The sequence below is a fragment of the Pseudopodoces humilis genome, chromosome 5 (genome assembly GCF_049639895.1).
Source record: "Pseudopodoces humilis isolate 2021_Gansu_Grassland_sample_001 chromosome 5, ASM4963989v1, whole genome shotgun sequence".
NCBI lineage: Eukaryota > Metazoa > Chordata > Aves > Passeriformes > Paridae > Pseudopodoces > Pseudopodoces humilis.
In genome coordinates this window covers 59,337,539-59,364,238 of record NC_142204.1, presented here as the reverse complement: position 1 = coordinate 59,364,238, position 26,700 = coordinate 59,337,539, and the positions used below count along the sequence as shown (strand labels likewise).

General features: G+C 36.2%; 1 protein-coding gene across 3 annotated transcripts in view; it reads right to left on the bottom strand.

Annotated features, from left to right (window-relative positions):
* COG5 (component of oligomeric golgi complex 5) overlaps positions 1-26,700 on the bottom strand; it is a 175,350-nt gene that overhangs the window by 36,706 nt on the left and 111,944 nt on the right. For all 3 annotated transcript variants that reach the window (XR_015772491.1, XM_005519180.3, XM_014248890.2), the window contains exons 8-14: positions 23,398-23,563; positions 22,202-22,314; positions 22,030-22,107; positions 9,325-9,406; positions 6,918-7,122; positions 6,051-6,212; positions 3,878-3,977 (exon numbers count right to left, since the gene is read on the bottom strand). Coding sequence is in view for 2 of the 3 variants with exons in the window: in XM_005519180.3 (XP_005519237.2) it covers positions 3,878-3,977; positions 6,051-6,212; positions 6,918-7,122; positions 9,325-9,406; positions 22,030-22,107; positions 22,202-22,314; positions 23,398-23,563 (906 nt within the window). In the remaining variant the exon portion in view is untranslated. The remainder of the gene's footprint in view (positions 1-3,877; positions 3,978-6,050; positions 6,213-6,917; positions 7,123-9,324; positions 9,407-22,029; positions 22,108-22,201; positions 22,315-23,397; positions 23,564-26,700) is intronic.

Sequence of the window (26,700 nt, the reverse complement as noted above, 5' to 3'; positions counted from 1 at the left end):
TAGAGGTCTCCAGGTTCACAAAGTAGGAGAATCACACCTTCTCTAAACAACTGCATTTTCATGTTCACAGCACAACACATTTCATCTATGTGCACTTGGTGGGTGTGTTAGTGTATTTCAATCCACCCACATGACAAGCTGAATAGAAACAGCACAAAAGTAAGAGAACATGCAGTACTTATATTCAGGTAACTGAAATCATCACTTTAAAACCAGAAAGAATGCAACAAAACCCCCAACAACAAATATTGTTTCGAACAGTCCTGTGCTGGGAAGGGAATAGACTAGAGGACCAAAGAGCGCTCTTCCATCTTCAGTCTATGTGGACAATGGATCTTGCAACTTATTTTTCTGCTTGTTGGCAAAACTACATAGCTTGCAAACTTCCAGAGCTTCTAACCCTCAATGTTTCACAACTTCTCTATCAACAGCAAACAAAAATATAGTGATTGCAAAGTTGCAACAAAGACGCTTTTAATTTTAAGAAAAACCACAGCATTTCAAGTATATTCAAAATTCAGCTCAGTAAATGACAAAATTACAGGTAATCAACTGGGGAAACACAGTTTTGTTTCACTTTCAATCACTGGACTCTCATCTTTTTAATTTTTCTATAAATAAATGAAAAATCTGATATAAATCCGCATACTAACAAAATCAAATATGAATTCAAAAGACTGCAATCAACAAGGCATCTTTTTCAAAAATTAACAGACCAAATCTGTTCCCTTATTATGGAAGATTACTGCAGAGTATTACTTAGGAGCAGTGGTCTTTGAAGTGGGGTACATGCACCACAAGGATTAGGCAAGACAAAATAGGGTGCATGACAAAAAAATCAGAACTTCAGTAGTGCCTGTATAAAAGTTACAAATAAACAAGTATACATATAATGATGGTGCATGCTCAAAAAGTTTATACTGATAGGAATGCATAACCAAAAATCTTAAGACCACTGCACTAGAGGATCCTGCCACACAATTACTGCTGCCATGTCAAATAAAGATGTTGGTGAGTTTTAAGTTCTCTTTTACACTGCTCAACTATCAGTTAAACAAATGGGTAAAAATATCTCTAGGAAGCAGATTTATGAGTTCCTATCTTTTGTTAAGGAGCATGGATTCTCATAAACACCCCAAATTACTCAACTTTTTTTTTTGTTTTCAGGAAATACAACTTACTGCCTTCTCACAAAAAAGGAGAATAATTGTGAACGCTGCATGGCATACACCAGCCACATCAAGCATCAGCAAGGGATTGACTAAAGATTCATCCAACAGCAGAATGTATCTACATACTGCTGCTTCCAGAGGTTATTATCTTCTCTGAACCAGTTAATAAAAGAACAGGTCTCAGGTGCAGCAGGTTTTTGATGTGGGGAAAGCTGAAAAGGGTACAAACCACAAGTAACACAAACATTTTGGATTTACAGGAAGAGGCTGTTTTTTCTTAGTAGTTTTTGCTTTAGGACTGTATGTACAGACTGACAGATGCTGCTTTTCCTCAAAGGTAAAACCTTTGAATCTTGAGTAACATTTTTCTTGTTATTTGTCTATTTAAGAATACCTGGAGAAACAGTGATGGAATCTCAGTGAATTCCTTATTTTGTGAAACTGAGTAAATAAAAACCCTGACATCGACATCAGAATGTCTCAAGCTTTTTAGAACTGCACATTTCAGTTCATCACCTTTCAAATCTACCTGCAATATTACAACATTAAAAAAAAAATTAATTACTTTTTAAAGTCTCCTGCCCCCACCTTCCTTCACTGAGAATTCTGAGATGGTTTTGTTTACTTTTAATTTGGAAGAGAACTCAATTTCAAATTCCTCCAGGAAATTAAATTTCCATCTCTAGCACTGCTCTGCTATAGCTATCAGACATGAAGCATCTGAGCGGATATGTTCCATGGTCCCCTTCTCAGCTTTAGAGAGAACTATTGTTGACTCCAAGCTATTGTTGGAGGTTGGATTGCAAGATTGAATTAAGATTGCATTCTTGGCTAAACCACTAAAACATAATGAAACAGTGCTGTCTGACATAGCTCCTATTCTACACGTGGTGCACATTTCAGGCTCAATCTGTCTGCCCAAAAATAGACACCAAAAAAGGCTAAATTGTTCCAGATTATATCCAGAGGGCTGGCAAGCATGGCACAGGACAAGTGAGAGAGCCATGCCCTGCTGGAGAGGCAGCTGGAGGCTAGGAATGATATTTCAGCACTTCAAAGATGACTCTGACACTTTTATCTTGGCAACTGTGTTGAGCACTTCTGGTTTTTAAATTTGTAACGTGTATCAGCAAGGAAAGAAAGTTTAAAAAATGGGTAGCTGTGCAATACTCTTAATATTATTTTACAGTTTGTAGGTATGTGCTTCAAGGACATTGATGTTCATCCTGCCAGCTTGGCTAATCACATCACTTAGCTTTTTAGTGTTTCAAGTTTGCATTTTCAGTTGTCAAATTCATAAAGTTCAGGGGCTCACACTCCCTCTTTCCTCCTACATTCTTTTACTTTAAGGTTAGCTAACACAAAGCCACAAATCATATACTTATCAGCTTATTTCTAAGTATCCTGGTTTTTTCAGGGTTTCTTGAGAATTTCCCAGCTGTCTGATCACAAAACGATGTTCACTTCCAAAGAACCCACTGGCCAGACTCTAACAGAGACAATGAGCACAACCCTGATACTTTCAAAGTTACAGCTGAAAGGTCTTTTTTCTTCCCAGTTAAACGCCACTATTTGACACTACACTCCATGACGTATAGACAACAATGTATTTTTTTACCTATGATTACTCTCACAATCTACTAAAAATCCTCATTTCTGTCATAAGCAAATTTTATTCTGAAAATACAAAGTCATGATTTGGTATCTTTAAAAGCAGACCCAACTTAAGCACTATGCTTTAAATAGCTAACAAAATAATGTTAACATTTGTTTTTATTTTAAAATTTAAAGTATTCTTTATGGCCTTCATGACTGCTTCACCTACATTCCTTTTCCATACACCAAGTCTGCAAACTTCCAAGACAATTCTTCCAATAGACAAGACAAACCTAGTATTCATTACGAAATTTCAATTTTTTCAAAGCCATTCTGAGACAGCAGAAATGTAAAAGGTATACAGAAACCATGCTGACTAAATTGCTGCAATGTTTTGTAGCCAATTGGTACACGAAAATATTAGCAAACATCTTTCTTTAAATAAAACTTAGAGTAAATTTCAGCAACAGTTCTTAAGAGAGAACTGTTCATCTGAATTATTTCCTTGGTACGATGACATCATTCACTGTACTATCCACAGGCTTTTTTTGGAGGCTCTTGCCGAAAGGATAAGGCTTTGGGAATCCTTCTTCTATTCAGGTTAACACCAGATACCACTGCATGGTATGATTGGAAATATATGACAAATGCAAACAAATCAAAGGTCAGTTAAATATATATGAAATAATAAATATATGGAAAAAATACCCAAAATTTCTTGCAATAGTAAAAAATAGCATTTGAATAGTCTAGATTTTAATACCCTAAAGATGCTGTATCATGTAATTGATGTAGTGTCAAATATTGGTTAATAAAGAACTTAATTTAACAGTCTTTATTTTGTTTAGTGACATCTACAATTTTGAGTTTTTTAAAATTAATGTGGCAAATTCAATTTGTAGTTGTTATACAGATAAATTTTACTGCTATCAATAGACTGAGTTTGTCTGAAGGCAGAATTTTACTGATAATGTTTATAAATACAATGGAAAGCTAATTGGAAGGTTTTGTCTATCTAGATTGCTTAACTGTTATGTTCTAAATCTACAAAAGCCAGAACACTGTACATGAAAAAAAACATTCATTTTTAGAAATTTAAAATTACTTACAAGCTGTTCTGACTTTACACCATAAAGCTGAATGGTCTTCGCCACATTTTTGGCCACAGCTAAACTCAGGTCTGGATCAACAGCAGCCACATTTAGCTCACTGGAAACAAAGATTACAAATCTTAATTAACAGCTAAACAGTGCTGTATTGAATCGATAAAGAATTAACTATGAATCCACAGTTACGTGGCATGTCAATTTAGAGAGAGTAACACATACAACCAAGTCTTTCCACGCACCATAATTCAGTTTACAATTTAACAAGTCATTTGGGAATTTTATGTGCAGTGTTCCTATTCTAGTAAAAATGAGCAAAGTTTAGGAATGACACTTCAGTATGAAATCACTATTAGTAAGCCATTCAAAAATATTGACAGCAATTAACTGCATTCAAGCTTTGGCAGCAGCCTTCAAACATTACAGGTGAATACACAGTCATTCAACTCTGGAATTACATGAGCTGTGCAGAAATACCCAGGGGATGCCTTAGCTTGACACAACTAATAAGCTGTGTTTTAGGCAATCCTTTATAGTAAAAGAGGCCCCCAAGGAATGACAGGGAACAAACGAAGAAGGAAAAGACTTCTAAATCACTTCCAGTTTTTTTTGTTCATGAACATCCCCAGATCTCCATCATCTGGGGCTGCATTCAAAACTGCTCTGCTGAAGACAGGCAAGCACAAGAACCATCATGTTGCTACTGGTGAGTTTAACCTCTCTCAAGAGCTGGAGAATCATTAGGCACCCAACTTAGAATAATCTTCTCTGAGAACTCTCTAGGGCCCCAAACATCATTAGCTAAATGTCACTCTGGAAAACTCAGCTGAAATTTCATAATTTTCACATTGTTTTCCTTTCTCTTTTGCAAGAAGGAAAATAGTATCAGTCACCACACCAACAGACATGTTCTGAGCATCTGTAACTCCCAGTCACAAGTGCTGTGTCAATATTTAGTATTTTATATACACACATACATACTGTGAATACTGCCCATCTTTTTTCAGACTTTGTTAAACTGAGTAGTCAATACCAAAGGCTTATGAGGGAAAATGCACCAGTGGTAATTTAGGTATCTTATTCTACAAATTCTACCAGGAATAGTCATCCTTATATATTATCTTGCTGTTTCACTCCAACAAGGTATTTATACCAGGTATTACCACTTCCAGCCAAGCAACCTTGCCCTTTGACACAGTCAGGATAATTAAGATACCAGACATCTACAGTATGTGTAAAATTTCTCTTCCTGATCTTTTATAAGCTTAAACATTAAAACTTATATTAACATTATTATTATACTATCATGTTAATATTATTAACATTATAACTTGTATTAAAATTTATTTCAGAAAAAGTACAGAAAATAATAAAATATATTAGTTATTATAAATAATAATGAAGGTGTGCCTATCTTGCTGTATTCAGCATTGGTGCAGCCTCACCTTGAACACCATATCTAGTTCAAGGTTCCAGAATTTCGGAAGAATGTGGTGTTACCTGAATGTGTCCAGAGGAGGGCAACAGATCTGCTGGAAGGACTGGAAGGAATGTCCTATGAGGGGCAGCAAAGGGTTTGGGCTTGTCTAATTTGAAGAAAAGGAGGGGCAGACTCATTGCTCTTTACAGCTTCCTAAGCAGGGGAAGTGGAGAGGGAGGTGCTGAGCATTCCTCCCCAGGATCCACTGAGATGAGGTGTGGGAATGGTTCAAAGCTGCATGGTGAAGTTCCAACTCATGATTAAGGAATCATTTCCCTAACAAGAGGGTGTCAAACCCTGGAATAGCTTCTTAGAGAGCTGGTCAATGCCCCAAGCCTGTCAGTATTTAAGAGGCATTTGGACCATGCCCTGAACATGTTTCAGCTTTTGGCCAGCTCTGAAGTGTTCATGCAATTGGACTGGATTTATCGTTGTAGGTCCCTTCCAACTGAAATATTCTATTCTGTGTTACTCTATTTTATCCTATCCTATCCCATCCCACCCCATCCCATCCCACCCCACCCCACCCCGTCCTGTCCCACCCCACCCCAAATTCTGACTTGATTTTTGCACTAATCTACTTTATAATTGAAGAGTAATCAACCTTTTACCACAAAGGAAGTCTCCTTTCTAAAACTGTAACTTATGAAAAATGCATGCTGAGTGTTACATTTACAATGCCTTATATGTGCATACCTGGCTATAGTTTTAATGATGCTGTCAAGCTCATCAGAAGAGGGAGGATTCCGACCTCCAGGAGGAAAGACAAGATTGATGGGGTCAAACAGTCGAGACAAGGATTTTGACAGATAGGCAGCTTCATACTGTTGCAGTGAATCTTTCAAGGCCTTTTCTGGACTTTGCACATAAGAAAAAGTTACTACATTTTAAATTAAAATACGCAATAGCATTAAATCTTTCCAGATGTACAAACTTTGCAATACTGAACCTGTTTTTCCTTTTCTGCTTTTAAAACATATGCATATGAAAAACAGTCTTCTGATAAGTCTCCCACTGACTGCTCAAGAACATATTTAAGTCAATACAATTCTCATATAAAATATTCATTTTATCTTACATAAGTCTAGAAGTCCTAATAGGCTTGATAAGCCTGTTTCATTTTGATCTTTCTGATATCACTTAGATCATGTTTATTCTATGATGTATAAACCAAAAACTGTGAATCATAACAACTGAGCATTTGTCACACTCAAATGATTGCAGTATCATTAGGAGAAAGGTACTGCTGTAATCACAGTGCATACAAAACTCAATTTTTACCATTTTCCTATTTATTTACCTGAAGAAACAAAAAGATAGAACTTGTTCAAAAGTCAGAGACTTTGTGAAAGACAAGACAACCCAACACTGTTAGATAAATAAGCTAATGAAAAGCCTACAGCTCTAAAACAGCCTTAGAGCAGTAACTGCAAGAGGGGGAAAAAAACCTTTGAAATTATCCTGCAGTGACTATTTGAATAACAGAAAGTTTAAAAAAATATTCTATTTTCTTACAGGTTGCAAAGATTTATATTTTATAGTCTTACAGTTCATAATACATACTCGTAATCTTCATTTTTTTGCATGAATATATCCTGTGCATCTTCTTCCATTTGTTGCAGTTCAGCAAAAAGATCAGTAGTTCCACTTGTGTTAAAATTCCTCTGAATATTTTGACTATATTGTTGGAGGCGCTTCCACAAGTCATTATAAAGCCTCAGTAATTTAGGGTATTCTCCTTCAAATGCTTGTTTCAAAAACATAGAGGCTGCAAAATAAAGCAGTAAGCAACACAGAATGCTAAGTTCAAACTATTTTTTTATTCCTATAAACAACCTCTATCCTTACATTTGTATCAATGATACACAATGTTACCCTAAGTTCAATATTAATAATGTAATATTTGTAAATAATTTCAAGGTGACATAACTATAATATTAAATGCACTTGACAAAGGATATAAAGCACCAGTATAAACCCCACAATTGGAAGACTGGATATGGAACACTTACTTTATTTTGTACAATAAATGTTTGGTATCAAACTTAATTATTATTATTATCATTCGTTTGAGGCCAAAGTGTAATTGGAACTCTCTAAATCTAGACATTTGCTAACAATATCTTGATAGAGGATAAGTGTGGGGCTGTTTGAAGATAACAATTTAAAACAAACAAAGGTAACTCCTATGAATCAAAGTCTTCAGAAATGTGATGAGGGAAGCATATGCTTTTATGCACACTTCTTAAAACAAGATACTTAATATGCTGTTCCTAAACTTGTCAAAGAACGACAAAGCCAGCAGAAAAAGCTGCATTATTTTCAGCCTTGAAAGACTTGCCACAAGTAACAGGAAATGAAACAAATGTACAACTGCCTTAGCAACTGTTAATCTTGATCTAACATCACTCATACTCTGTAGATTTCCCATTACATTAGGAGATTAACACTGTTCCATTCATTGGTAGGTTTGTCAGGTTCCAAACATCTGCCCCATTTCATCCAGCCTGTGCTTTCAGTTCAAATACATAATTTTGAGTACTGGAGGATTCACATTTATTATCAAACACAGAGCTATTTTAGGTCATGAAGCTATGTTTACAAAGACTGTCCCAACCTCACAAAAGCAGATCATGATCTAATAGCAAACCTTTTAAACTGACATAAATTCCTATTTTTACACTACTTTTCTAGTATCTTGTCTTCCTCTGATCTATATGATCCAGAACCTGACTGATGTCAGTGGATTCGGTCACCAGAAATTTGTTAAAAATGAACATTTTCATGTAGATGCCTCACTTAAATGAAAAAAATCTGTCTCCCCAAAGCTCAGCTGTAGCAAAATAAAAACATCATTCACACTGAAACCTCCCTATAAATGTTTATATAAAACTTATTATTAAAAACCATTAGCAATAAAACAGTTTTGAATAGCTGTTAGAAAAAGTACAGCTGACAACATGTAAGAGTTCCCTCAGTTCTGTAGTGTTGGTTGGTCCCATTAACTGATGTCATAATTTTACAATCTTAAACACAAGTGCTGAGAACAGGTAGCAGTTCAGTGTGAACACAGGAGGCTCAGGGTATGTACATACTGCTCTTAAAGCAATGCAGAAGGCAAACAGTAAAATTAATATGTTTTAACACAAGATGCATACATTTTCTTTTGGGATCATCTAGTTACTTAGCAACCACTGAACATGAATCCACCAGCTAGTTCCTCAAAATTATACTGCTGCTATAAAGCCTGGAAGGACCAAATTTTGAGGGGCCAGTGCAACAGCTGAAATCACAAAGATAAATGCACATCTTACGCACTTCACCTCTATGTGCAAATGATTAACTTTAACACTCTATGCAAACGTGAAAGATATATTTATGAAAGTACCAAACTCACCTATGATCCAACCACATGCTGCATTAGCATGTTCTAGTAATAGTACTGTCTTATGTTACATGATTTATATTTAATATTCCTTGATTGTATCAGCTATTTACATGTAGAGAAAACTGTGTATAGTCAGAACTAAAATCCTTTTTATAATGGTATCCAAAAAATGGCTGAAATCTGATTTTTACAACCAATCAGTGTCTAACAAGAAAAGACTACGAATTTATCTTTATAATCAAATTACTAATTTTGAATTTGGCAAACCCACTTGCTTTAGGAAGTATGATATACCATTCCAAATATTTTTACCTCCACTCACAGTTAGAAAAACACGTTTTGTTATTCGATAACAACTACTTAATGAAAGAGAAAATATTTCTTTCTGAAAATTCAACCATAGTTTAGGAGGATGCTAAACTGCCTGCTCACAAACCCAGAAGTTTTAAACACAGAGACCTTGTGCTGAGTGAACCATTGCTACAGTTCTGGTAGAGGAGATACTGATCAAAGGGCTTACTGAAAAGCAAGATTCAAAATAATTACAGAACACATTACAAATCGTTTCTACTGAATACTTACAGTCTGTTGCTGACTGAAACTGAGAGGAAAGTGTCTGGGTTACTGCAGTCCAAAATTTGTACAAAATATCAGACTGGCCATCCTGAGAGCAAGGGACAAAAGAAACACAAGTTTCAAACCAAACTCTTTTCAAAGAATCTCAAGCAATGCAAATGCTTCCAGTCATTTCATTCTCATCACTGAGAATAAAAACAAAGTAAGTGAAATCTGAGGAGTTTCCCTCAGGTTCAGAGCTAGAAACAGTATTGGAGAAAACAAAGGCTTCAGTCTTGTATTGAATTAAGTATTTTCCTCCAAGTCTGAGAGAAATTATCCCAGATCTCTAGGGTGTGAGGGCAGCCTGAAGTAGCACACCTCAGGAGATGTGTTAGAAACCCTCTTTGCACTGCAGTGACCTTCCCATTCCATGGGAGTTTTCGTGCTGGATACACCACAGCAATTATTTACTGCCATCACCACGTGTTGCCAAACTCCAACCAGGGACCAAACCCACTGCATGCTGCGCACTGAGCAGCTCTGCTTCTCGAAAATATTAAACACACAAAAATACAGTGAACCTCACAGCTGACTCTTCAATGCCTGGTGCCAACAAGGCTTGCAGTCAGAAGTGGAAACAAGGGAGCACACCAAAGGGAATCTGCAGGGGCAGGATGCATCCCTACTGCCCCCAACATTTGGCATGTAGGGTCAAGCATTAAAGCGTGATTTTTGATCCTTGTCTGAGGTAGGAAAAAAATTCCATGAGATGAGGATGGGTATCCTGTCCTGACTGCTTGTTAAGATACATGAAAAACTGTTCAGTGTTGTCATGGGGAGAGAAAACCTGTTCTGAACAGAACGGTTTTCTTCAGTGCATGGTGTACATGTCATCTCTTGACCCCACTGCTGCATTAACCAGTTTGACCAAATCACTATAGGAATGATAATCAGAAATGAAAAAAAAAGTCAGATTAACTTCTGCACTGCCCAGCAGCATCATAAAAAGGTGGAGATAATCTATTAAAGATCTCACTACTCCAAAATTAATTACTATTACTTAAGATGATAAAGGAAAAAAATTATCTCTTTCCACTACCAGTGGCAATAATGGGCAAAGCAACGAATGTCTTTACAATGTCAGTCATTAACAGGAACCACTGCATCCCTCTTGAAGACCTGTTCATTGCAAGACAGCAAGTTCAAGCTCAAGTTTCAGTTAAAAAAAAATCTTAAGGAATTAATATAAAACCTGAAAATCGGTCACAGATATAGTGATACATCTAAAAGTAATGATAAAAATAGGATTATCATCACAAACTCTGCAACTAGATGAGAAATTCATTCAACTCTACTCCTTATCTCTAAAGATAAAGAAGGATAAATTTTATGGGTCATGTGTTAAGAATTGAGAGAGAACATCTTTTATGCTGCTGGACTCATAAAATGCATGATAATTAACACTGAATGCTAAAATAAACTGGGATTACAGAATCTCATTTTTGACTGCTTGAGGACAATGATGGATTTAGAAACTGAAGTAATTTATTTTATAGCTATGTTTGTATTTTCTGTAAAATTGTACTTGACTTTCATAAATGGGCAAAGTAAAATTAGAATATCAGAAAATTATTCAGAAGTTTCACTGCATGAAATCTCTTTTCTTTGGTAAATGTATTGCTATAGCATAAACGTGAAATTACTTAATTCTTTATTTCACAGTTTTGAATTTAGAAGATGAAGACTACTATAAAACAAATGGCCTTTCACATCAAGTATAAATTAATTGGTTTTTATATTCTCTATCCCAACCTGGAACAATGGTTGCCTATTGAGCATGGAAACTCAATTCAAATTCCAAATAATCCAATGGAGGTGGAAAAATACTTAGAGAGCACTTTCAAACAACTTTTTTCATTACTACCTACATCTCTGTCACTGTCTCAGCAGAAAACACATGGATTAAAGGGTCCAGAAAACAAATATGCATGTACCCCTCCACATCAACATTCCTATCTTAATTATTGAATTCAACAAGGTGACAAGTAACAGTAAACGGGATGACATTTTATGTTGTTACGGAAATATGTAACTTTTCTATGTATTTCTATTTGCAAGTATAATATAAAGTCAGACATACATACATATGTTCTCATGCACACATTTGCATAGGTAGCCACAGCCATACCAGTCAGCCTCTGCTCATTAGCTTGTGTCTTCTGACCTGGGCAAATGGTGTACATTAACTGCATCAGAATTTTGTAGTGAAGAAGGCTGTCATGGCTCAGCTAGCCAACTGTATTACGTATAAGGAGAGGGAAAAGCTTCATGAAAAAGTCAAGTAACATTTTCTACTGACTGACTACTCAGTCAAAAACATTTGAGTGAAAAATAAATGCCCTATTTCCTAAAATCACTATCTACAGAGTGCTGGTTGCTTCTATAAAATATGATACGAGATTTCAGTTTGTCCAGTGCTGAGGTGCAATCTCTCTGGAGGTGAAATATAGCTGCTGATTAATAGCACAGAGAAGACCATGTAAGAGTTTGTGACAGGAACTAGAGAATCCTGTTGCCTACGCATACACCAGGGGGTATTCAAGTGGGTAGACTGTAGCTACCAAAACTGGAATACAGCAAGACATTAGCACTAGATACTCCTGAGGGAGTAAAAAAGTGCCATATGCAACCATGAGCATCCAGAAACAATTTATTTTGTTTAAGTCTGCAATTTATTTTGGCTACACATTAATTCAATATATTACTTTTGAAAGTACATTTAAGTCTCTCAATGCTTGTTTTTAAATAATGTATTCTAATAAGGATTAGATTTATTAGATTTATGCGAATTATAATTTAACTGCTTAAAAAGTAACATGGAATTCCATCTGAAAATGTTCAATACCAGAAAATTACATGCAAAGGGTAGAGAGTGTTTTTCTCCATCAGGAAATAAAAGGAATGTTCCTTGTAGTGGACAACTTCTTCAAGGACTTAAAAAGACAGGCAGGATGAAGCTGGAAGAGGAAAAGGGAGTTCTGCTTGCTTGAAATGTACACAGCAAATCTACTGGCTCATCTTAATGTAATGGAAAGTTTGTAAGCCTTGCCCTATGCTTCACATACAGCATCGTGAACAGCAAACCACAGTATCAGAAAGTAACTGCTCTTTTGGGCCTTTCACTTTCAGAAAACTAAAATCAGCTAGCTAAAATTACCTTCTTGTCATCTTCCCATCTGTAAATAATGAATATAGTCCTCCTCCACACACCAAATATCCTCGGTGGTAGACAATGTATGGGAGCATTGGGTACATCCACATTAGTGATTCAATGTGTAGATAGGGCTCTTTTTGGTCCAAATCTGTCTTGTACCTAATGCTTGTCTTGCAGAACACACTGAAGTATGCTAGCAGGCTAACTTTCACTATTCAAGGAATATACTACCTCATAATTAGTTTAAAAAAAAAAAACAACTTCTGCAATTAAATAGCTTTTTGCAGCATATCATCATATATTTGTAAAATAACCCACAAGGATGTACTACTATTTCTATCAATTAATATTCTGAGACTTTAAATCAGGAATTTTCCATTTCTTTTGCTTCTGAAAATGAAATAGAATTGAAAGATGTTAAATTATTTACACCCCCTCCAAAATAAAAATGCTTGCTTTGAAATCTAGTCACAAGCAGATTAACATCTTGTGATACAATCCCTTGTAGCAGGAGCAGCTGACAAGATGAGTAATGAACTGCATCCGATTATCTTTTCAGCTCTGTAGCAATCATTTTCCAACAGCTTCCTATGCCATAACCAACAACACTGGAAGAAGGTCACCATTCTGTCATACTGTCCCCCCATCCAGTGTATGTGTTTAACAACACAGAGAACACATAAACCTTTGGAAGCTAAGAGGTGTTATTACCCAGCACAAAGCTGTTTCAGGTGCACACTGTGCACATAGAAAGCCTACATAATTGAAAGTCTCCCAGAAATAAATTACTGCGCTTTAGCATAAAATAAAATGTTATTTCCTCTTGTCATGCGATATGTATTTCCTTCAACAAAAGAACCTTAACTGTAATTGAGGTATCTAAAACTCATGATAAGCAAGATTCAGGTTGACATATACATATTTTCCCCATAATGAAATATAACCAAATTAAATCTATGAACATTAATTGCAAGCAGTTGTAAGACTATAATGGCAATCAGAACTTTCCCCCCAAACCAGATCCATTCAATGCAGCATTTTTGAATTAATGGTACTGTCTGTTCACAGTTTTATTTTGATCTCACAGCACAGAAAATCTGCACATAAATCATACTTTGTACCACTACAAAATGGTGGGGAAGTAAGATCAGTCATGGAACTGGCTATTTTCTAATAAAAATCTGTTGTGAAAATGCTCCAATGCCTAAAGCACACTTACACAAACTAATATCTACCACCCAAACTGTAAACTAAAAATACTGTTGCTGTTGTTCCTGTGACCACTTTATTCCCCAAAACCAAACAGCTGAGCAGGCACTTACATGACTTAGTAGCCCCTATGCAATTCCTTAGCCAGTGCAAGACAGTTTAGATATGTCCTCCTCTTGTTAATTCTTTATTTTCAGAAATGAACTGAACAACTGCCTTGTAACATACACTAGGGCAACCCTCTGTCATTCTGACCTGCTGGACAGCTGGCCACAACCAGGGAAATGGGAAAATCCTATTGAAAGATGTTTGGATTATTACCACTTAGCTACTTTAAAATATGTTGTTTCTAGGTAACCCACATGCATCTGTGTAGAGCGAAATAGAAAAACACAACAACCAGACTGCACTATGACCCAGCCACTGTAATTTTTCCCCTTTTTCACACTGTTTAAAAATTTGGTACACAGTCACACATACTATTCACAGGGAATTACTTGCTCAGGAAAATTATACCCATAAATCAGACAAAAAATGTCCAGCAGGCTAGACTACAAATGGTGACATATTTTCTCAACAGTGGGGCTCGCTTTATTGTGTATGTGAATGGGACAAAGTTTATCCTTATTAAAATAATAGACAGAGGTAGTTTGACTTCCATGGTATATCTTATTTATGTGAAATTAAAAATGTGCTTAAGTGGTTTGCTGGATCAGGGCCATAACCAGCAAAGCACTAAAAATATTTTCACTTTGTGCAACTATTTCATTTCAGCTATTACTATGAAGTCACTGTTGTCAATACTCGGCACAAAGAGTAACACTGTGCAGCTTTTCTACAATAGAGTGGGTTTTAGATAAAACATTTAAGACTGTACAAGAGAATCACAGAATCAATGAATGAACTAGATTGGAAAAGACTTTTGAGATCATCAAGTCCACTCTATGACCTAACCCCTTGCCAATTAAACCATGGCACTGAGTGCCACATCCAGTGTTTAATAAACACCTCCAGGGATGCTGACTACAGCACCTCCCTCTCAATTACTCTTCCTGTGCAGCTTAATAACACTGCATAAGGCCACTGCCAGGAGACATCTGGACAGCGTAAGTTCTTCCTGCTCTCTGTCCCAGGAACTCCATAAGGTTCCTGTCAGTCCATTCCTCCACATTCCTCCAGTCTCTTGAGGTCCCTCTTGATGGCATGACCCTCTGGAGCATCAGCCTCTACTCCCAGTTTTGTGTCATCAGCAAACCTGCTGAGGGTACACTGGCCCATCATCCAGATCACTAATTAAAGTCTTAGAACTGGGTCTTGTGTTCACCCATTGTGGGGGTACAGTGCTGACCACCTGCTAGACCTTGCACCACTGATCACCACTTTCTGGGCCAGCCATTCAGCTGAGACATTCATGATTAATCCCACATTGACAAAAAGCTGATTTTCAGAACACAGTGCACCTGGGAGAGCCTGCAGACTCAATCACCTTCTATTCAATGACTAGTGGTAAGGAGAGGATTTAGATCAGTACTCTTTTACTGGTATGGAATGAATGGGAGGGGAGGGTTTTTATACTTTTCTATTATTTTTTTTTCACTAGTCCTTTTATCTTTAGTGCATGGTATTACAGCACCTAAGCAGACTTGTTAATAGTGTGAAGCAACACTATTACTCAGATTGATGCATTGACTGCATAGATTTGAAATTTAGATTTGATGTTGCCTGCTCACAAGATTATAGAAGAAACTACAGACTGACACGATTCATGTGCTAAACCCCTTCTCACTCACATGAAAATTACTTGTTTTCTCAGTTCAAAAAATATAACCCATTTTCACTAACAGCTACTATTAAGTTAATAAACCACTGAACAACAGTGGGCTGAGTACCAGTATCATCAAAGGAAAGATATTAGAAGATCTGTATCCACTAGTACTATACAATAATATTAATGCTAAAGCCTGGAAAACTGACTTCAAGTCTCCTCAAACATAAAATCAGCTTACCTCATTTCAAAAACCCATATCAAACTACTAATTAACTTTGCTAATATTGAAATGAAATTAAATCTCTTTAGCTCTGTTCTTATTATAACTATTTAGTATCTGACATTAAATCTAAATTCAAGGAATGAGAATGAAAGTACCTCCGTTCTTCAGCATTAGACAAGAATGTAAGAAGATGCTGAAAGGACATATATTTATTTTTACAAATGTCTCTCTTTCCTCCACACTGTAAATTTAGAACTTAATGAGTATAATTTCCCATCTGTGAATTATCATATTTGTGTGTGTCTAAAATAGCTATTTTAACATTCAAATAATAAATCTGACCCACTGATTCTAAACTGGCTCCCACTTTATGACAACCACTTCCAACTTATTTTTTCCCTGTAGAAATTTTGATACTTTGAGTAGAATGTGAAAAACATCGTTATTGTGAAGCCTCTTTGAAATGTAAAACAATATAGTGAATATTACCATGCAGCTAGTTGCTGCAGGCTCCTGAAATCAGGCTTTGCATACTAATACATACAGTGTTTTCTATCTGTAATCAAACGCTCCGCCATGGAGAAATACGGGACTTGTGAATGTTGCTCTAGAAACAGAAGACATTTAAAGGACAGTCTAAATATTTTTTCCACCAATAAAGCAACAATGCAAATGATTTAACAATTTCGTATGGCAAGATCTTATGGGACAGAAATAAGGAAATCTATTTGCACTATTTCTATAGCAACATAATTGCAAAATGTTAGACTGTGAACAAAAAGCCATCATCCTCAGTAGTGCAATTAATCAGTAAAGAAAAGACAAATTCTGAGTGTATTTTCAATAACCCTTTTCTATATCCTTAAAGTAGTCAGGATTAAATTTCTTAAAATAAGAGTGAATTTAAATTTCTAATGTTGTTTATATTATACATTACAGGTGCAGAGATGTCAATAAATGACACTGTGATTTTAAAAATGACCTTGATGTTTTGTTTTACTGCAGGGCACAGAATTTCATTACACTGGGTTGATCACTTTATATCCAATACTTTCTAGACTCCCAGCAGTAGTGCAACATTTTAAAAAGGTTTCTTTATGCAGATGACAAAAGAAACTAAAGCTGATTTACTCCATTTCTCAAAAACCTTCTTGACTAAAACATAAAGTTAAGACTGTGCATTTCATAGAATATTTGAATTCTGAAGTGATTCCTCAGAAAAACTAATTTGTAAGGAACAAAAATACCTAGATATTAAACGGTACTCTGTATCTTCAAAACTACTTAAAACATTAATTAATCCTTCCATATCCCTGCAAGATATGCATCAACTGGAAATAAATGAACTTAGTATTCAAAAGCCAGTAACTACCCCAGGGATTTGACAGCTTTTTTCTACCCAGAGAAGTGATTTAGTGTGTACAGCTTCAATTCAAACTATGTTTTCACCTTGACTACTCCATATCCCCTCCAAGGATGAAAGGATGGTTCGTTACCATGTCCACTCAGCCTGGAGCTGTTCAGGTAAGATTGACAAGAATGATGATAAAAGGTGGCACTTCTGGTAAAAGTATTTCTTTTCCAATGGCAAGCTGACTGAAAACCAACTGACTTAACAATTTGCAGTCATCACTGATCTGCAATTTGCACAAATACCACCAAGCCAGAAGTGAAAAAGAACAAAGGTCATTATTACCTCCTAACCCACACAACCTCCACACCATCCCTTTTCTTCACAGCTGCACATTTCTGTCAGAAAAAGGGAATTAAAGTTCTACAGAAATCATAGCATCATTAGAAAACCATTGCACAGGCTCTGACCCTCCCATGTGAATTAGAATCAAATTACTTTTAGTATGGCTGTCTGGGCACACAGATCCATTCAAAATGAGAATTGGGACTTTTAACTGGTATGATCTTCTTGGCTCTTGAGCAGGGCAATTTGTAGATCTGAAGCAAAAAGCATCTTCGATATTTTGGGAACCAAAAACCTGCTTATCCACTATGTTTAGATCTTCACCAAGTACCTCATTATTGCTTAAATAACAAACAGAAAGCACAGTAGAAATGATGTGCAAGTAATACAATTCTGCTTCTACAAAAGATACTGAAAAATAAAATCATATACTTGTAATAATTGCTGAAAACCATTCTATTTTCTGAATTCACGTAAGGCAATAATAAGATTATTTTTCAATTTTTTCCACTTGGGATTATTTTCTAATTGGGTCAACTGAATGTGAATGTGTGATGGTAGACGTGAATAGTTTCAAAGCAACAACATTTTTTAACAAGTTTGGATGGGGAGTAGAAATAAGAAGGTGAAATATACATACACTTTGTCAATAAACATCTATATTTTCCATTTATTTTCTTTAATTTATGTAATGCTGAGGACATTTCTTTCTGTATCGTTAACACCTCATATTGCCAGTGTTGACAACTCAGGAAAAAAGGCTGCTTACTCACCAAACATTCATCAGCAGAAGCAATGATAAGAGCCCTCCATGAAGTACATAATAACACTCCCTACAACTCTCAGCTCACTTTTTCACCCGGAGGCTTACGTAAACGACAGGGTTTGTGATGTGCCTTGGCTGCAAACAGGACCCCCAAAGGCGGGCAAGGGCAGGTCTGCCTGTACCGATATGCCAGCAGAGAGACCCCAGCTTATCCTTTCTACTGACCCTCCCAACCCTCCCTTAAAAATGATTTTCTGCTTTTCAGGTTGCTTTTCTTTTTGCAGAACTGTTCCCTGATGCCTATGTAGGAGTGAAAGACCCAAAATAGATGAAGATCAAAGATCATTTTCAACTCTTTTACAAGGGGCTAAGAGGGACTCTTATCTCTAATTAGGAAGGTGGCTGTCACAGGAAGATATGTGCGGCTGCGATTTACAGTGAAGACAATTGTAGTTTAGGCATTACAACAGCTGAGGAAGTATTAGTCACAACACATCGAAAGAGAGAAGCAATAAAGCAGAATAAACTGAAGTAACCTATTAGCTCTCTGAAGGTGAATTAAGCAATTGAAAGAAGTGATATAAATAACCAGTCATTAGGTGAACAAAAATATCAAATTTACATTATTTAAATCTTATTTGTAATTTTAATTTTTACCCTTAACCTTATGACAGAATTAACCCTATATTTTAAAAAATGTATACAATGAAAGCTGTATTAATTTCCCCCAAAACTAGAAATCAGATCTCCATGAGTTCTGAATTCTTTTAGCCCTCTTCAGCTAAAATCTAGTCATTAAAGACTGTTTTTTCTTACATAAAATATAATATTTTTCTTACCCATAGAATTCAATCACATTTCTCGTTTAAACAGTTAATAGAGTTGCTAAAAAAATTACATCTGTAATTTAAGTTTGTAAACATTAATAATAAATCTATATTTCATGACTAGTAGGAAATGAAGAATTTTTTAGAAGGTACAATGAGTGCATGATTTCTTTTCAGAATCGCATTAATTTCATATTGTGACAAAGGAAAAATACCAAAATCTAGATCTGCAAAGGGAAGGAGTGAAAAAATGTGCACTATAAATGTAACGTCCAGATTCTTCCATGATCATGTAAGCCTGAGACTGTTACTTAACTCTTGGTCACATCCAAAGCTGGTAAAAATTGGAAGGGAATTCTGTAGGACAAACCACAGGGTAGAAAAGATGCAGGTGCTGTCATTGCCCTCTTGATGAACTGCAGTATTTAAAATTTTCCAAGTTCTGTATCTCAGTTTCTTCATCTGTCAGGTTTTGTTTCCTTTTTTTTTTAAAAAAAAAAAAAATCCCCGAGAGTTTTTGTGAATCCTTTAATTAATTAGCTAGTGCTTTTAAAACTACATTTTTGGATGCAACATGATACAACACTACTAGATATTATTATGGTAACAGGTAATTAGAAAGCCGGAAAGCACATGTTTGAGATCATAATGCAAAATTAGAAAAACTGCAGGCTGTGCTATCTGTGAAGAGAAAGACACAAAACATAGCCAATGGAAAAATAGAATGATGACTTAAAAAAAAAAAAAGGCAAGTAGCTTCCTTGCTATTAAGGACTTGTGCTTTAAAAAGGCTGGATCTCCTCCTCTCTTATGCTTCCTAGGATGATACTTGCATCGCAGTAATCAAAACAAGGAAGCAGATGGACAGGCAAAGTGGTACTGCAGCTGCTGCAGAAGATGACTATAATAATAATGTTGACATCAGTAACAGTAATTAGTGCACAGACTGTAGAGTGGATGATTCGTTTTCCCATCTTCTGGAGTGGGCATGCTGCTCTAGCAAATGAGTACAATGTTAGTACCTTTGGTCTGTTTTGTTCATTTGCTCAGTTTGTTAATGAAATTGAATACAATAAAGAAAATCTGACTTCTCTCCCTCTCCAGAACACTTGCTGAGGAAAGCACATTTCAGTTTGGTTTAATACAAGATAGAGTCTTTCTTCATTAATAGCAAAATACCAATTTTTTATTTACACCTAAACCAATTCATATTCTCCCGTACAGCCATCTGTACTTACACTCCTGAATGTCTGCAGCATGCAGTACTTGTCTGGTTTTGTCTGAACAGCTCTACTCTTTGGTGTGACTTCACCCATCTGCAGCCTGGTGCCACACCTTTTCCAAGAGACACCAGAAAAATGGTCTAACAGTGAGAATGCCCAAGAAAAACATGGTGCTATACTGAACCATTTCAGGCAAGAAGTAAGTCGAGAATCAGTGCCATCAGCAGTACTGTGCCATGCTGAGAGAGTTCTGCTAGCAGAACATCAGATAAGGATATACCACTCCTCCTTAGCTACCCCACTGAGAATGACAATGTCCTGCCTGGCACTATGCTACACCAAAACACCCACCGAAGAGCAAAGTAACTGGAAGAGTGATAACTGTGGAAAAATAAATAGAGGGATTTTATTTGGGAAATAAAACTTTTCACTTAGATGCAATCCTACAATATGAACTTTAAGGGAAGGTAGGGCAATCAGAGAAATCATGGAACATGCATAAAACAACCCAGTAAATTTTCTATTTTCTAATGAGTTTTTCCTTACCCTGCTTTCACTGAAATTCATTTTCCCTGTTCATTTAGTCCTTTGTCTGCCCTCTATTATTAGCCTCAAAAACTGGAAAAACTCCCTTTTCAGTTGCTGAAAAACTTTTCAAGTGATTCTTTACAAGAGGGAAGAGTGAAAGTGAGAAGCATGGACACAGAGTGAAAGTGAGAAGCATGGACACAGGGTGGGAGCCACTCATGAGCACCAACAGATCATTTACCTAAGCTGCCTTTCCATCCAAACTCCTCCTTTCAGGGTTTCTGGTCTGTGTCCAGTTTTCTGTTTCTCCCTAAACATGCTGATCCATTGAAGGGCTGACCTACCCAGGCAGCAATAGATATTTTTGCCAGATTCAGCTTTTTTAAATTAAGAAAATGTGCTAAAAGTTTATAAACTTTTTGAGGGGGGTTGTAGATTTCTTTTTGGTTGGATTGGTTTTTTTTGTTGTTGTGGTTTGCTTTTGTTTGTTTGTTTGTTTTAACACAGAAAGAGAAGTTTGAAGTGCCTCATAGAAAAGTGATGCTCTGTGCAACATCTTCTGGAGATGGGCTTAAGAGACAAATAAAGGCTGTATTTAACCTTCATTATTTCCTCTCTTTGTTGAGAAGACCACGTTTGCATATGAAGAGCTTCTCCAAGTTATTTCAAATATTAAGTCCATGTAAATTAAAAATCCAGTTATGCACTTGGAAAGAGATGTCAGCAGGAACACATCTTTTGTTCTCGCACTCTTCTACTAAGTCAGATGAGACAGTTTCAGTAATCCTGTTCCTACCACTGAAGGAGACCATTAATCAAATTATTCCAAATATGAATAAAAAACAATGCAAATGAATGGAAAATAATAGGTATTCAAAAGAACAGCCATGATTATTTTTCAAGGGAGAAAGTGTCAAGAAGTGAGAAACAGATGGCTGAAAATGATAGATGAAGACACATTCTCCTATGCAAACTAACAGATTTAATTAATTACTCAAATCACATGGTATTATGGAATGACATACAGTGGTGCCTTATCAGCTCCCTTTTAAAGAAAACAAAAGAAACTACAATAAAATTAACATGTTTACATCCTACAGATATAACCCACAGACCACAAATATATCCTTCAATGTTAGTTTGAGTTTCAACACTTTCCCATCAATTTAATTTTTTTAAAAAAAAGGAACTGTAAAATTGTAAACAAACTCATTCTCTCATCACATTTTTATTAAGAGATTTACTAAAGCATATTCAGCTAAATTAAAACTTTACCTTAACTATCTCCTCTATGAAGCAGACATGTGACACAGGATCTCTTTTCTTTGCCAATACTTTCTGCAAATGCTGCACCTGTAAGAGAAAATTTATTGAGAGGAAAAGTGACAGCTAAATTCTTACATCCAAAATTGCATGACGAGACAAACAGGAATTAGGTGCAGAGTACCTGTCCGCAAGCAGCACAGATCTGATCCATGAGTTTCTCCATGTTTGTCCAGAGGGCTGCTCGAAAAGCTGCTGTGTTCCCAGGTGTTGGCATAGCAGCTCTACCAGGGCCACCTAAAATGGTTTTTAAACATACACAGCAGCACATTTCAGCTTCCACAAATGAAAATTGAAATACTGGAAATATAGATCTCTATGCACTTTGACAGGTACTTTTTTCAAGCCAAAAAAAAAACCAAAACAAAAAAAATACCTTCAGAAGAGAGCTTTGTGAACGACCTCAGTTGTCTCGACTGAGGCGCTGACTACACTCTGAAGTTCAGTGGGGATACTTCATGCTCATGACTGTTACATGCTCTACCAATTCAGACCTCCCCAGAAACACTACAGTAATGCCAAAGATCAGTTTTGGAGGATGTAAGAACAAAGCAAAATGTCAGAGAGAGTAGCTGCAAAAAACACAGCTCTTACCGGCTCAGGACTCAAATGCATAGACAAACTGCTAAAAAAAGTAATATTCCAGCTGAAGAACATGCAGCTTCTAAACAATCACCTCACTTGAGAGAGGATGCATTTCTGTATTATGCCACTGATTATGGTTCTGGTCCCCCACCTTGTTGCAAGCCTTTTGAAAAAAAATTCAATGTTCGTAACACCAAAGTTCAACTTTGCCTACCCACCAGTACTTTTTGGTATCTGAGCTAACTGGGAACTTAATGTTTCATAGTGCAACATTTCTTCATATTGAATAATCTGCTTTGAAACAATTTTCACCTGACAAAAGCATCACAATATAGTTGCAGGCTTCTTCCATTGATTGCAAATAATTTCAACCTGTAATTCTCCCACCAATACAAAGAAAGCAGAATTTGGAGTCATCTTTCCATGAGAAACAGCTAAGAAAATGCTACGAAGTTGTAATCTAATGAGGACAATTTTCTGGGCAAGGAAGGAGCAGCAGGGAGAAATAAAGGAAAAGCTCTGAGCCAAATATCAGACAGACCCAATTTTGTTAACTTCAATGATTTAGAATTACATGTTTTCTGAAATATGCCTACTCCCACCCTCTACTGGTTAAAGCAAGCAGGGAAATTTTTCTAGATCAGGCTTGGATGTGAGAGTTTCTTCCATTTTATAACATACTGTACTCCTATAAAAAAGAATCAGTCACCATTCTCTGTAAAACAAGTATCGCACCTCTTGTGATGGCTTGAGATGGTTGGGTCAACACTTTGATATCCAAAGCATTTTTTATGTTCTCTTCCAGCACTGTGCAGTATCCATCCACCACATTGGCAATGGTATCCTTCAAAGTCCCAAGATTATGGAAAACCTGAAGAGCAGTTCCCACTTGAGTAGGATTCTGAAGAAAGAAGGTATTAAAAAATAATGATTATCTTTAACTGTACTATTGAGATGTTTTATCCATGATGAGACATCATTTTAGTGGGCAAGTTCATCTTATAAATTCAGTCTGCTATCCTCTGAATATGAATGGAAAGAAAGGAACTGGAAGCACTGCTGGCAGTATCTAATCTGGGGTGGGTTATCAGTGACTGATCCAGTAATTCTGAGATAAGTTACAGTACAGCTGTGTTCAGCTATGGTGTAGCTAGTAGTACTGCTTTAACATGCAGTGCTTGTTACACAACTGTCAGTTAAGTCCCAAATAGTTAATTAAATGTGATACAGGCTTAGAAAAAGTACTAACGAAGCATAAGAAGAAACAAGCAGGTCAAGCCCCTACTACTGACTACTGCAAAATTTAAGCTTGTATTTCTACATTTCTATTTGAAATGCTGACAATAACTTCATTTTCCTCACAGTAGAATTAAGAAATAAAACAATGCAGTGATTATTTCTGAAGGTTAAAAAATTTAAAAAAAATAATAATTAAAAAATAATAATAAAAAAAGCTCAACACAAGGGAGTGAAAACTGTCCAAAAACTGTCCAGGTCCACTATCTGAGAGACCTCTGACAAAGATTGAATTTGATGATAATTCCACTTAGCAACACTAAACACTGACATGGGTCAGTGTTTAGCAAGAGAAAAGACTCAAATTGTTGCCTTTGGAAACTAAGCACTGCCATCCATACACTGAATACTGCTTTTTTAATTAGTATTCACAGGCAATTAGTGGAGGGGGCAATCAGTTGATCATACACACATTAGAGATGCAGTCTTTTGTCATTTTTCTTAGTCACTTCTGCCAGTAGTAAAGAACATGGTCTGACAAATGCTGGCAGTCAGACTGGACAGTATTTTGACCACTGTGCCACTTCCCACCGCAAAGGCCACTCTGGCTTTGGCCATGGTGTGGTTGCTGTGCTGAGGATGCACTTGCTGGTACATCCACCTATAGCAACAGGTTTTCTGATCTGCCAGCAAACAATGAGTTCTCCTCAAACCCGGCGTTTCAGAGGTCACACCCCTGTAGCTGCACATTTGTGCCATTTTTTCTAGGGTTCCTATAAGATCAAAACCACAGTTAAAGCAAAAAAAGCCAGATCACATCTTCCTTCCCAGCTCCAATGAGGAGTTCCCAGGTTTAGTGGAAAGCAAAGGAATCAGGCATGTATTATGGTTTGCAGACCTTATACTAACTATACCAGTTTCTTTTTCCAAACAGTGTGGGAGTTAATGAGCATTCCCAGCATAGTATTACGGGTCTGGGACTTGTAGGTTTAGTTTCTTGACAACTGGGTATGCTGTAAAATTTCTAAGCATCCTGTGGGTGTGCTTGTGGAGGTGGGAAAGTAAGCCATAAAGACTGGAAGATTAATGGGATGTCAGAAAATGAAGAGTACTATAATGCAAGGAGGGAATCTGGGGACAGAATGAGCAAGAGAAAGAAAATATAAATGGGAAGAGGACGGGGAATAGAATGAAAAGACTCTGGCAGAAAGAAAGAGAATGAAACTGAAAGGAAGAAAAGACAGAAAAGACACACCTCATTTAGCAGCCTTTCCTAAATTGTTCTGATTTTTACAGAATACTTACACAATTATGAAACCAGGTAGAGAGTCAGTAATACAAAATCAATACTCTACTGTTACTATAAGAGCGCTCAACTACATTTCAGTCAGGCTCTGATGTTCATATATTAAACAATAAAAAAATAGAACAGCATCAAAAGATGAGCTGGGTACTATCTACCCTTAAATAATCAATGGCCAGATACTTATTTTCCTGACAAATAGGCAATACAGGCACAAATAATTGCAGGTAAAAAATCAATCTTAGAGGTCCCACATCACAGTTTAGCAAACTAACTCTGCAGCTACTGGCCAAGAAAGACATTAAAACATACTCCAAGAGAGCTGGAACTATATTTCAAAAGAACTGGTTTTAGGCAGAAGTTTCAAATCAAATTGGATAATAATGGAAACCTGCTATTCACTAGAAGTATCTTCCAAATATAGTACCAAAATTAAAATCAGAATGGAACAAAGACTATGCAGGTGGCCTATTTTTTATTTGCTTTAAATTGTGGACATGGCCAAAGACAGAGAGCTTCTAGCTCATGTATTCATCTTGTATGGAAATAGAGACGTATCAAATCCCAAACAATGTAGAACAAAGTGTATTATTTTATTTGATTCATATACAGTAATTTTCTCACCTCAGGAAACAGTTTTTGTTTCATATGCCCCAGACAGGCTATGTAACAGTCCATTGTTGGTTTATGACTAATCCTAAGAGAATGGAAATCTGTATGCACAGCTAGTTTCTAGGTTTAGACAATATGTTAAAAAAAAATGAAGCCCCACTTGGGACAAAAATTATGTGAAAAGAAAATGTTGAAAAGCAGGACAGAAATGAATTATTATTATACTTTAAGGCTTGCACATACATCTCAAAATTAAACTGTTTATGGTTAATACACACTGGACAAAAAATTAAGAGCTTGATATATTTCAAAATTTGCTATTATTAATAGACTTTATTGATAAGAATTTTTCCCTAATATTTTCCTTCTACCTGAGAAAGCTTAAAGCTAAACAGTTCTGAGATTTGAAAGGCTGCCATAATTTTTATCAAGAGGAAAACATGCCTATAAAGTTAAAAAGAACTGACTACAACAGTGATCTATAAAGGAAAAAGGAATCACATCAGAGAATAACATTCAGAATAGCTATCCAACAGGAACAATATGGAAAATAATATAACTACTTTTGAGATGGAATTTAATTAGTTCATCAGCAGTATTTTATAACCAAGTTGTCTACCACTGCAGGCAACCACACTTAGCAATTTTAGTGTTCTCTTTAGAATCTCTGTCTGTAAAAACATTGTTCATTTCCCATAAACTTTAAGCTATGGAAATCAAGAGAGTAGAGGACAAAGAAAAACAGAAGAGCATTTAGTAATATGTTAGCAATACAGTATAATCTAAGTGCATAAACACAAGCATACACAAGTGAATTAAAAACATGACCCCACAACAACACTACCTACTCAAAAATTAACTACAGTGATCTTCATATTGCAAAAATT